Source organism: Bidens hawaiensis, unplaced genomic scaffold (genome assembly GCF_021521415.1).
Source record: "Bidens hawaiensis isolate Kalapana, Puna unplaced genomic scaffold, B.hawaiensis_p1.1 tig00022669_1, whole genome shotgun sequence".
Classification (NCBI taxonomy): Eukaryota; Viridiplantae; Streptophyta; class Magnoliopsida; order Asterales; family Asteraceae; genus Bidens; species Bidens hawaiensis.
In genome coordinates this window covers 86,503-99,424 of record NW_027493534.1, presented here as the reverse complement: position 1 = coordinate 99,424, position 12,922 = coordinate 86,503, and the positions used below count along the sequence as shown (strand labels likewise).

The following is a 12,922-nucleotide window of genomic DNA, read 5'->3' as shown; positions in this document are numbered from 1 at the left end:
TTTGAACAGATTTTTAGCCAATCACGCGGCTAAGTCTTTTCCCTTTGTGTCAACCCTTAGGAACTGTTTGAAGAAAGCGAATTTCAAGTGGACCGCGGAAGCGGAACAAGCGTTTTTAGAGGTCAAGAAGTGTTTAATGAAATTGCCTACCCTAACAGCACCACATGTGGGAGAGCCACTATCGTTGTACTTATCAGAATCTGATATCGCCATTGGAGCCGTGTTGTTGACCGATAGGAAAAAATGATTAACACCGATTTACTATGTCAGTCAAACGTTGACGGATCCAGAAACTAGGTATTCAATGCTTGAAAAGCTAGTTTTGGCACTAGTCTATACCGCCAGGTGCCTTCACAGATATTTTCAAGGGAACCCAATCAATGTGCTAACGGGGTACAAATTGAAGAATGTGCTAAGTAAACCAGAACCATCCGGAAGATTGGAAGAATGGGCTATTGAACTGGGAGAACATTCGATTGAATACAGACCTAGACCCGCGATCAAGGGTCAAGTTCTAGCAGACTTCGCCACAGAAGTTCGACGAAGCAAAGAAGAGGAGTGCCTGATTGAACAACGAATTTCGGTACCCCCTGAGCGAGACCAGGTTTGGTCACTATTCACGGACGGAGCTTGAAGTAATGAAGGATCAGGCGCGGGCCTTAGATTGGTCAATCGCGCAGGTCATGAATTTCCTTATGCCATAAAATTAGACTTCAATAGTACCAACAATGAGGCAGAGTATGAAGCTTTCTTAGTTGGCATGCAGATAACCAAAAAACTCGGGGTAAAGCATTTGGAAGCACAGGTATATTCGATGCTGATTGCTGGACAGATTAACGGAACTTATGAGGCGACGAATGATATGATGGCTTCATACCTCTCACAAGAAAAAGATTTGATTCTCCAATTTTCATCTTGTAAGGTCATCCACATAAAACGAAGTGAAAACAAGTCAGCGGATGCTCTTAGCAAACTAGCTTCAACGAATTTTAAACATTTTGCAAAAGACATCTTCATTGAAGTCCTTGATCATCCTTCTGTCCCACAACATCAAGTGTTGGTCATACAAACCGGTGTTGAGTCCTGGATGCACCGATTGTGGCATACTTAGCATCTGGAATTCTCCTAGAAGAAAAGTTGCGGCCCGGAAGATTCGGCACAAAGCCTTAAATTATCAAATACAAGATGGTGTTTTGAACCGCCGATCCTTCCTTGGTCAACTCTTGAGATGTGTGGACGCTGAGGACGCAAACTATTTGATAAGGGAAATACACGAAGGCATTTGTAGTCTTCACGCGGGCCCAAGAATGGTTATGGCCAAACCCATGAATGTGGGGTACTATTGGCCGGGTATGCACATGGACGCAGTGCAAGAAATCAGAAAGTGTGATTCATGCCAACGCCATGCCCCCAATACCCTAAGAAGAAAGAATGAGTTACTGCCGGTAACATCTGCATGGCCATTCCAGAAGTGGTCAACGGATATCATGGGTCGATTCCCAGAAGCACTAGGACGCGTTAAATTTTTGATTGTGGCAATTTATTATTTTACTAAGTGGGTGGAGGCTAAGCCAGTTGCCTCCATCACTGCAGCTAGCATCAAGAAATTCTAGTGGGAGTTCATTATTTGCCGGTTTGGCCTCCCGCAAGAATTAATCAGCGACAATGGAACCTAGTTTGTGGATAGTGGGCTACAAGCATGGCTAAAAGAACTTCAGATCACTCAAGTATTTACGTCAGTAGCCCACCAGCAGGCCAATGGTCAGGTCAAAAGGACCAATCGGACCATCAAAGATGGAATTAAGGCGAGACTGGGTACCTAACGAACGAGGTGGGTAGATGAATTGCCTTATGCCCTCTGGGCTTTCCGTACTCAGAAGAAAACGAGCAATTCGGAAACGCGGTTCAGCTTGACTTACTTCACTGAAGCAATGATCCCGGCTGAAATAGGGGTACCATCCGCAAGAACACTTTCCGCTGATAATAACGAGGAAGAATTGTGAATGAACCTCAACTTCTTGAGGAAAGACGGGAATTGGCACTCATTCGAGAGTACAATCACAAGCGTCAATTACAGAAATACTATAACTCAAGGGTTCAAAAGTGTAACTTTGATGCGGGGGATTTTGTCTTTCCCAACAACGAAGCATCAGGACAAGAGTCGTCGGGCAAGTTAGGCCCAACTTTGGAAGGGCCTTACAAAGTGAAAGAAGTTTAATCGAAGGGCGCCTATAAGTTGAAAAAAATAGATAGAACAGAAATCCCAAGAACTTGGAATGTTGCACAATTGAAAAGATGTTACATGTGAATCACAATTTTAACTACTTTTTACTTTTTGTCTTGCATGCCCTGATAGTTAGCAAAAGCGATGTAATATGATTAGGCCTGCGCGCCATGTTTATGAGAACAAGTAGTTAAGTTGCAAAATATGATGTGCCTTGTTTTAAGTCTTTTCTTTGGCTTGTGTGCCAAATATGACCCGTGTGTCTGTAAACATAATTCCTGGCCTGCGTGCCAAAGGTGTGCCGTGTCTCACTACAAAATGACACGCAATCTTTTATTGATAAACAAGAAGATCCTAAACATAACACTTATATTACTTAGTAAGGCAAAGTACAAAAGGATGAAAAATTCTTTTATTATATCAAAAGAAGATTACAAGGAAACCATATTACATAAATATCATCATAACTATTCTAAGGGTCTTGAGGAGTGGTGTCTTCCAGGCCTTGGGTCTTTGAAGTTGGAGTATCCAATTTTGGAGAAGTTGGAGGTTTGGATGGCGTTTCTTCAGATGTTTCTTGTAAGTACTCCTTTAAACGGTGAACACCATCTGTCGCCGCAACAAATTCAGGGAGCATAGCTTGGACAGGAAACGACAGATTGTCATAATCTTTCATTCATAGATTGTACTTCCTTGCAACGTTAAGATCGTGCAGCGATGCTCCTCCACCGACCACTTGGCCCTCGCGTATTCTAGACCTTCCTCAAAGCCAACCTGGCGGCCAGTTTGAGTCGAGGTATTGAGCAGGATAGCGAGACTATCTGTCAACTCAGGTCCTTCCTTGATATGCTTGATAACCTATTAAGACGAAGACACGTGCAAAAATTTACAAGATAACTAACGCAAAAGAGAAAGATATAAATAGAGGGACATAAAACATACCAATGCAAGACCCTCCTCCAGCAACCACTGACGATCTTCCTCGACCCGCTTAGCCTTCTACTTATGCTCGTGGTACCCGTCAGCCAGCTGTAAATTATCCTCATATAATTTGGCTGCACGGGCCTCCACTGCTTCATGAGCTTTCAAAAGGGCATTATGAGCAGCCTTCATCTCCACGACCCTCTTCTCTATCTCTTCTGCCTGCTCCTTCCGCAGCCTGGTTTTCTCTTCGAAAGCTTGAATCAAGTTAACTTGTGTGGTAACTTGACTCTCTAAAGCGGTATTAGATTCAAGGGATTTAGCCAGGTCTGCCTCCTTCCGCTGGGTCTCATCCCGGGCAGCTTTGAGGACGGCATTTTGCTTTTTGCACGCTTCCTCCCATTAGCGAGCGGCAGCAACCTGCCTATCCTTTTTCCGCTTGGAGGGAAATTCTGCCATCCTTCAGATTCCACTCAGTAGTGTTATCTCTCAGGTGTTGGTCCTCCATAGCCTTCTTAGCTTCTTCGGTGTCCCAGGACATCTCCCCCACTCCCGCCCCCCCAATAGATTTCCACTCTCGTAAAATTTCCTGCCCACTCGCCACAGTGTTAGCCAGGACAGTGTTGAAGTCCAGACTGAGATCATGACAGGGGCGACCACGCTAAAAGGCCCGTTCCGTAGGAGGAACACTATGGCTGACGAATGCAACACATATGTCCGGATTCGTGAAACGGAACCCTTGCGTGAGAATCCATCGAGGGATGTACAAATGGTCATCCTCCCCTGGATTCTCCACTTCGTAATAATCAACCCTTGAGAAGTGGGAGTGGGAAGCCTCTTCACCACCCGTCTAACGTGGTGAGGAAAATGAAATATGTAAAGGAGACTGCTAAGGTGAAGGTGGAGATTGGTGCGGTGCTTCTTGCTTCGCTGGAACTTCAACGTCATTAACCGGTTCCTTACCTTTTGAACCGGACGCGTCATCAAGTATGACGATCGTTGGTGGAGGATATGGTTGCTTCTCCATCAACACACCCTGTTGAGGCGCATCAATAGTTTCTGCGAGACAGACAAACACGAATTAGCTAAAAGGCACAGCATAACAAAATGATATTGTGTAAAGTTTGAATAACTTACGTGCGGAGGCGGTCATCAGATCCCTCACACGGTCCGCAAGCTGGACCTTCTGCTTTTTAGTACCGTGCGTTCGATGCTTCTTCTTGGCAGGCCCCTCTTCGGCATCCACGCGACTGGATCCTGCATCATCTGCCGAACGATTCTTCCTATTCTGTTCCAACTCTGCCAACGCACGCGTGACAGACGAAATTTCAGATGCATCGTCAAGATAATATTCCTCGAGGGATGATGATTCGTCACTCGATGACAGAATAATAATCACCCCGTCGGAGGTTAAAGCATTTAGAGGGTGAGGGTTCAGACGATACACACCTATTTGGAAAACCGTCGGCTCGGCGCGCACCTTGGAGGGGAAGAGGAAGTAGACTCGGGTCTTATCCAGTATTGGCAGAGCCTTCGCATCATGAATGCACTTCTGCGGACACCCTACGTCGTCAATTAGGGCGTCAATCATTGACCCCTCACTTGAAAAGAAGGGAAGAAACATAAATAAAAGGTTATAAGGAAAACAAAACATGAGGAAGTTGGTAAACACTTACTCTCATCCACATTCTGAAAGAGAGGTTCCCGATCCGGGTATGGCCATAGGTTGCTCATACCTGTCCACACCAAGGCTTCCACAGGAATGGACCGCATGGCCGTAGGCTTCTGCATCAGAGTGCGGAATCATTCCTAACCCTCTCTAGAATAAACCGACATATCCAGCAGCTTCTTTTTGGCCGGAAGCTGCACCATGGTGATGGGGACAACATCCTCCCACATCCATAAGAACTTTGTTCTCCATTCGTATGCGCTATGGGGCACGGTTGTACCATCTGCCACGCCCGTGCATCTTGTAGAACACAAAAATTTGTCAAACTTGGGCACGGTGTTGTTCGCCCGACATACAAATTCGAAGTGACGAATCCGCATGAGACCAAAGGGATGCACATGCGATAGGTGTACCCCATGTCTGAATAAAATGTTCCCCAGGAACTTGGTTATCGGAAACCTAAGATTCCCGTGGGAGAAAAAGTCGGCGTACACCGCCATCTTTCCAGACGGAGGCTTTTAGGCAGTATATCTGGCGGCTGGGAACTCCGGTTACCATTCTGGTGGAATCCCGTAAGCCGTGATAAGTCTCTCATATTCGGGACGTTTCCAACTTACTTCTATGGTTTCTACATTTGGGGAAAGACGGCGCCTTCTTATCTCCGGCCATTATTTCTGATTGAAAAGGAAAGCAACAAGCAATTGTGGAAACGGATACGGATATTTAGAGAGAACGAGAAGAAAATATAAGTTCAAGGGCGATAAAAATCCCCAAAAGGCGTATAACTTCTGTATTTATACCCATCGCAATTAATGCGATGGGATTTCGCCAGTGGAGAGAGAAAGAGACGGTCCACTCATATAACGCCATGTCACACGGGAAAATCGAAAAAACGAAAAAGTGTGCAGGCGAGTACAGTTGACAGCCAGCATATACGTCCCATCGACTGTTCGGCGTCTGCAAACTGTCACGTTGTCCTTTTTCATCATTATCCACACCAACATAAAATATCTATACCATGCGTAAAGAAATTCAAAAAATCCCCAAAAAATATCTTAAGTCCAAACTTTCACACGCATAAAACTTCATGCGGAAGAAACAATGGACTGGAGTACTTATAGAGGTAGGGTACCAAAAAGACCCAAATACCCCTGAAGATCAACCGCGGGTAAGAAGGGACCCATCATACATCACCTGTGGGACATATGAATTACCCGCATAACAAGATCTGGTAACTATACGCGGGAGGACCCAGACACCCTCAGGAGTCATCCGTAGGGTACTGTTCCCACTCGCAAGGATGACCTGAAGGTGACGTCATAAGGACATTTGTAATTAACCAACTCCTTTCTAGAAGGTTTACCAAAATCCTTTTTTGGAAAGCACGAGACGTAACAGCCAATGGAAGAATGACACCTGGCGAGGTTGTTGCAACCATGCACATGGCCAAAATAGCCCGTCCTATCGTGTTTAGACACTTGTGCAGGTTGTTACAACCATGCACATGACCCATATAGCTCGTCCTATTATATGCGGACACGTGTACATGTAGTTACGAAAGCGTCTTCTGGAAAGGGACAACTGGGCCAATCATATTACCACACCCTTTGGCTATAAGTACGTTCACTATCTCTATGAGGTATTCATTCACTCCCAACTAACTACTCTAAATACTTAGGTACTTTCTATCCGTCGGAACTGTACTTATTCTCACGCCGGAGGGTGGTTACGGGAAGACCCCCTCTTGTCCTTCTCGTAACGAGCTCACGTTGGTTGTTTTACTGGTTTCTGACATTGGACTTGTATTGTTAGTTAGTAATCACTTGATCCGTAACTTGTGGACTCATTGGATCTAGATCCTTAGGGGATTATGTCAATGTTTCTTCACCACACCGTCTGAAATCTAATCTCACGTCGTAAGAAGAACTACAACTTGAAAGGTTAGTCCATCAAAATAACAAATCATGGCCTCCTACTTTTCAAATGTCTGTTTAATCGTCTTGGTTGTTTTGACTTTTATTGTTTGTGGAACGAGGATGTCGTAGGAATAAAAGTACCCAAAGTGAAAGTTTGAACAATTAACAATTATAAGTTGAAGTTGTAAACCTACATGCTAAAATTAGAAAATTGTTAGAACTTAGAAGCATACTTGAGCGTTTTTCAGTTTGACTCAATTTTGATGTGAGTTTAAATTGAGTATTGGGTACGGTTAATTTTTAACGACATAACAATATAAAACTTTTATACCCAGCATCCACAATTATACATGTAGTGGCGGATCTAGACGAAAATACCAGGAGTAATGTCAAAAAAAATATATCGTATTTCATAAAATGTAAACAAATTTTTTTACCATATTTCATAAAATAATCGATTTTTTTACCATATTTCGTATAATATTTTTTTAACTTGTTGGACCGATATCATCATTTTGTTGGACTTTTGATTTAAAAAGATTACTAATAAAAATTTATTGTTTGATCTTACAAGTTCTCTAATTTTAGAATAAACAAAATTTAAACCCTAAATCTTTAAACAATTTCAATTTACATTGTCCAAATATTCAATAAACCATAATTAATCATTTAAATATTCAATTTCCCATAAACAAATCCAAATTAATAATTTATATAAACAAATTAGCAATTACAATTTTAGATAAAAGTATAAGAACACATAAACCGAACAAATAGAAGTCGAACCGTGGAAGAGGGACTGAGGGAACACCGGTCGTCGGCTATTCGACTGCAACTTGGATGTCCGGGGACCGTAGGAGGGTAGCAGCAGGTCGGGGCAATGTGGGTTAGAAGCAACTTGGGGTGGATAGTGGCTGAATGAGACTTTGTTTTGTTGAATGTTGATGTTCGGCCTGGTCCATGTATCCAAGCGTAAGGGAATAACGAACAGTGGTTTTATTTGGTTTTGGCTTTGATTTGGTTCGACTTTAAACTCTAATTGGGGTTTTATTAGTTTTAACTTTTAATTTGGTTGAACTTTAAACAAATAGGTGTAATGCTATAGTTTTTCAGGGGTAGCGAAATACGATAACCAACTAAATAAAAAAAATTAAACTACCGACGAAAATCCGCAACCCCTGCTTATTTGCTATGTCTGCCCGTGCATACATGCAAACACTTATGTGTAACGAGTAAGTGGTGTTCGTGAGACATGTTATCGACTTATCGGGTACAAAACACATTTTATAATTAGGTATAAACCTTGATTTAGAAAAAAAAAAAAGAAACCATTGGTTGGTGTATATGGGCTAGACTCGAGAGTTAGTTGTTGAAGATGGCAAGAGGATATGGTAATGGAACTTACAAAGGAGTTCATTTGCATCAGCCTAAGCGATGGCATACCATCACCGGAAAGGGCATGTGCGCAATGATGTGGTTGGTAATTGTGTGATCAATGTGTGATTATGGTGTTAAGTTCATGTTTCTTTATTATCGGTCATATGATTATTTATATGAAACAAGTTGAATATTTGGATAATGTTTCATTAGTAGATGACTTGCAGAGACCTATATGTAACAAACTATTATAACCGAACAAAGCCAATGGTGATGGTTAAGTAAATAATAAATACGATTAACCGATCATTTGGAAATGGTTACCATTAATGTATCTCGGTTAACTGAGTTTAACCAAGACTAAACCAGACCTTGTATGTTTATGTTTTTCCCAATTTTATATCTCTATTTTCGTCTTTTATACCTCTAAATCTCTAATTCCAACTTAGAGCATTGAAACCAACATATTTTTACACCATAACCGAAGCCATTTCAACTAGAACAAAGGAAAGAGAACATATAAAAAAAATTGGGATATTAACCCAACTAACTAAAACCCACCCATAACCTTGGTTAACCGACTATCCGGTTATGGTCATGGTTAATCGGTCTTTCAAAACCAAATCCCGGTCATGGTTAAGTCCTCGTAACCGAATAGATACAACTTTGCACACCCCTAACGGAGGTTACGTTCATTAATTTGCTCTCTGAAACTATTTTATGTTATGATTTGACAAACTTGATATTGCATAATGGTCTTTTAACATCATTAATAATAGAGTAAATTGTCATTTTCGTCCTTTTGGTTTGGCAAATAATGTGAATTTAGTTCATAAAAGTTATTTTTCCTATGGACCATTCACGTTTCCCGAATTTTGCCATTTACATCCAAATCACTAACCCCATTAAATTTAATCGTTAAGTCATAGGTAGACATGTATTTTCACTATTTCTTTATTATAATACTTATTTCAGTGAACTACAGTTTCGTACTTGTGGTTTGTCCAAATCTTTGTGATTCGTCCAAATCTGCGGTTTTAGTCCAATAGTTTCAAGTTTGCAATTTTCATCCTTGTAGTTTTGTAACATCCATAAATTTTTGAAGAATAATAATTAATATATTATTTATTTATGATGGAAAAGTTTACTTAAATTAGTAAAGAAATTAAAAAAAATATATTAAAGATAGGTGGAATAGGCTAATAAGATGAAATTAAATATGGACCAAAAAGGAAAGATGATCCTAAGGTCCACGAGCTTAGGGAGTATAATACTCCTTAAACCCTAATTCTTTCCAATTTTATCAATCTCTACACCATAGCCTACACCTTGAAAAACACACACAAACACTCTCTAATATCATGACTCAAGATCCAAAGCCAAAACCGAGCCTATTTCGTGATAGATCTTGATTATACAAGCAAGACACGAGCCATAGTTGCACATCGAAGCTAACCGTAGCCTAAGAACGTAAAAATGTATGTTCTTTTCGCTTAAAGATTTTGTTTTAATGACGGTTTGCCCTAAGACTTAACCGTAAGGCAAATCGGGTATTATTATACCATAAAAATATAAACTTGATGTTAAAAGTGGACTTAATGAACCCGTGAGTAAGGACGGTTCATGTAGAAACCCTAGATCTAGCTTAAACGGGTTCGAAATCAATAAAGGTGTAAACTTTATTGATAAGTAAGTTAGATCTTGGTCTAGAATAGAAAGGATCATGTTTAAAAGATAAATAACACAAAAATATGGATGTGGATATTAGATTATGAAGTGAAAATGATAAATATTGTACTTAATACCCTACATTGGGTATATTCGAATAGAATACTCCAGACTTAGAAATTAATTCCATTCAAATGGAATACACATTCGAATAGAATATCCATTAGAATAGAATACTCCATTCAAATGGAATACCCATTCGAATAGAATAATTCATTAGAATAGAATACTCCATTCAAATGGAATACCCCATTCGAATAGAATACTCCAAACATAGAAATTAATTCCATTAAACTGGAATACCCATTCGAATAGAATGTCCATTAGAATAGAATACTCCATTCGAATGAAATACCCATTTGAATAGAATACTCCAGACTTAGAAAATAATTTCATTCAAATGGAATACCCATTCAAATAGAATGTCCATTAGAATAGAATACTCCATTCAAATGGAATACCCATTCGAATAGAATGCCCATTCGAATAGAATACTCCATTAGAATAGAATACTCCATTCAAATGGAATTACTCATTCGAATAGAATACTCCAGACTTATAAATTAATTCCATTAAAATGGAATGCCCATTCGAATAGAATGTCCATTAGAATAAATGCTCCATTCAAATGGAATACCCATTCGAATAGAATGCTCATTCGAATAGATTGCCCATTCGAATAAAATACTCCATACTTAGAAGTTTTAGGAGGAAACTTAGATGATGTGTAAAAGGTTGGTGATTGCTATATGTAATTATCATACAGTTGGCCCTGCTCAATTAAAGAAGGGAATTACTATAAACTCGGAAAGAAACAGGAGACAGGTAAGTTTCTAGCCCCATTTCCTTGTTATATTTTCGGGGTTGTGTGCATACTCGATGTGAATGCTAATACACTTAACTTAAGTGGTAATTGTATGCTATATATGATATATGTGATAGAATGTAATGAACGAATGTCTGTCGGTACGTGAGCGATCTTCGGATATTGCACGTATTGTCAAGGAGTATGATTGTTAGATGAATGATTTGAAGAACGCCTTGAGTGTTCGTATGCTACGATGTAATTGTTGTTTATGAGGTATGTGTAAGCAGGTACATGAATGGTATGTGAGATCTACGTCCGGCATAGTAAGTTAGGATGGCAAATCCCTCTAAACATCTATCGGACCTAGACTCGTTATGTGATACGTAAATAAGGACTGTGAACCTTATTAGCGTTCCTTATACGGATATTATATAATTGAGTATGTGTTCCTTCTTTGGAGTTCCTTCTATGGGCAATAAATATGGTTCCTTTATGGATCAGGTATAGGGCTCCTTCTATGGATAATGTGTAGTGGTCCTTCTATGGAAAGTATATAGGGTCCCTTCTATAGGTAACTTTTAAGGATCCTTCTATGGATAATATTTAGGGATCCTTCAATGGATAGTTTATATAGATCCTTCTATGGATGATACAAGTTGTTACTTCTATAGATAATAGTAATTGTTCTTCTAATAGATATTATGCAATGGTCCTATTACGGATAATTATAAAGTGTCAGGAATGAAGTTCAGTTTAAGTATGAATATGTATATTCAGATACGTATACATGAATTCATGAGAATGTATTGTACGTTTCCTGATTAACTAGAACTCACTCAGCATAGCTGACTTTTGGTATGCACGCAGGTAAATATGTTTAATGAGCTAGCATGAGGATGACACATCGCTTGGATTGAACGGCTGACATCTGAAGATGAAATAAATGATGTTTAAAATATGATGTTTTATGTTATGTTTTAAAGACAAGTTTGAATGTTTTCGTAACGAATGAATTAAGTTAACGTTTCTGCGAAAGTTTTAATTAACTCTGATTTGTAGAACTGTGTTTATGAGTAAATCCGACATGAAATGTAGGGCACCGGGATCGGGGCCTTACAAGTTTCATTTTACTTGCAATTAAACCTGAATGTATTAACCGCGCTACGTCTGGTCGTTAACCCATCCGCGTGTCCCTCACGTGACGACCAAATTTGTCGTTTTTCTCCACAAATAAACCCCAGTCCTAATTCACAAGTCCCCTCACGTGAGGGCTGGGGTGTATTTGGGGAAAAGGGAATGAAAGAATGAACAAAACTGCCCCTCACGTGAAGGACAAACTGATCAGTTTAACGACCAGACTCAATGAGATTAGTTATTTCGGGTTTACTTGCAAGTGAAATGAAACCATAGGGAAGAAAATTGCAAATTTGAATATACTAGACTAAAATCGCAGATTTGGACAAACCATAGGGACGAAAACCGCAGTTCACTGGAATAAATATTATAATAAAGAAAGAGTGAAAAGACATCTCTATCACTGACTTAACGATTAAATTTAACGGGGTTAGTGATTTGGATGTAATTGGAAAACACTGGGAAACGTGGATGATCCATATGCAAAAACGAAACTTTTTGGACTGAATTCGCATTATTTGTCAAACCACAAAGACGAAAATGACACTTTACTCTTAATAAAAGCTTACCAGATGCACATTTGTTTAAGGTTTTGGATTCTGTATTTGGCTAAGCAAGACGACCCTGTAGTTTTGGTGAGCGTTTTTTGTTATGTATGTATAATCGACTTTTGTAATCTTCCATGCTAAACGTTTGAAGTACCATTAAATTGATTTCGTTTTCATGTAATGTAGGGATGGAGGTATCCTTGGGATGGGCACAGACATGGAGACGAACACTAGGTAATTTTTTCTAGTAGCTTATGATATGTGTTTTTGTGTGCCTGAATGCTAAAATATATTCTTAAGAGCACGTTTTGAGATCGCAATCTATGAAGCACAGAAACGTGAAAGATAGTGGAGTCCCCGTCCTAGGGACGGCGCGGTGACGGGTACGCTGGGAAAACGCAGCTGAAACGTTTCCCGCCCGCGTCGGAAAATCAAGGACGACATGGTAGAAGACTTTGAAACGTTTCCATAGAAAATTAGGGTTTTTTGAATACTTTTTCAAATTCCTTATTTATTAGAATTAAAATAAATGATGGAAGGGAATTAACATGATTCAATTAAGTAAACGAACTGTCCTATCCTCCATCCATTCGCCGG

General features: G+C 39.9%; 2 protein-coding genes across 2 annotated transcripts; both read left to right on the top strand.

Annotated features, from left to right (window-relative positions):
- Nucleotides 1-304: 304 nt before the first annotated feature.
- On the top strand, nucleotides 305-1,613 carry LOC143565958 (uncharacterized). Its single transcript, XM_077052783.1, has 3 exons — nucleotides 305-604; nucleotides 767-922; nucleotides 1,008-1,613. The coding sequence occupies exons 1-3, from the start codon at nucleotides 305-307 to the stop codon at nucleotides 1,611-1,613; spliced, it is 1,062 nt and encodes a 353-aa protein (XP_076908898.1).
- A 6,492-nt stretch (nucleotides 1,614-8,105) lies between these two features.
- LOC143565954 (NADH dehydrogenase [ubiquinone] 1 beta subcomplex subunit 2-like) lies at nucleotides 8,106-12,559 on the top strand. Its single transcript, XM_077052780.1, has 3 exons — nucleotides 8,106-8,206; nucleotides 12,367-12,412; nucleotides 12,512-12,559. The coding sequence occupies exons 1-3, from the start codon at nucleotides 8,106-8,108 to the stop codon at nucleotides 12,557-12,559; spliced, it is 195 nt and encodes a 64-aa protein (XP_076908895.1).
- The last annotated feature ends 363 nt before the right edge of the window (nucleotides 12,560-12,922 follow it).

What these genes read in the sequence shown, in the direction of transcription:
- LOC143565958 (XM_077052783.1), top strand. Translation starts at nt 305, where the DNA reads ATGCTTGAAAAGCTAGTTTTGGCACTAGTCTATACCGCCAGGTGCCTT. An exon ending in TACCCCCTGAGCGAGACCAG is followed by an intron (nt 605 to 766) that starts GTTTGGTCACTA and finishes GTTGGCATGCAG; the next exon opens with ATAACCAAAAAACTCGGGGT. An exon ending in TCCAATTTTCATCTTGTAAG is followed by an intron (nt 923 to 1,007) that starts GTCATCCACATA and finishes ATTTTGCAAAAG; the next exon opens with ACATCTTCATTGAAGTCCTT.
- LOC143565954 (XM_077052780.1), top strand. Translation starts at nt 8,106, where the DNA reads ATGGCAAGAGGATATGGTAATGGAACTTACAAAGGAGTTCATTTGCAT. An exon ending in GGCATGTGCGCAATGATGTG is followed by an intron (nt 8,207 to 12,366) that starts GTTGGTAATTGT and finishes CATTTGTTTAAG; the next exon opens with GTTTTGGATTCTGTATTTGG. An exon ending in AAGACGACCCTGTAGTTTTG is followed by an intron (nt 12,413 to 12,511) that starts GTGAGCGTTTTT and finishes CATGTAATGTAG; the next exon opens with GGATGGAGGTATCCTTGGGA.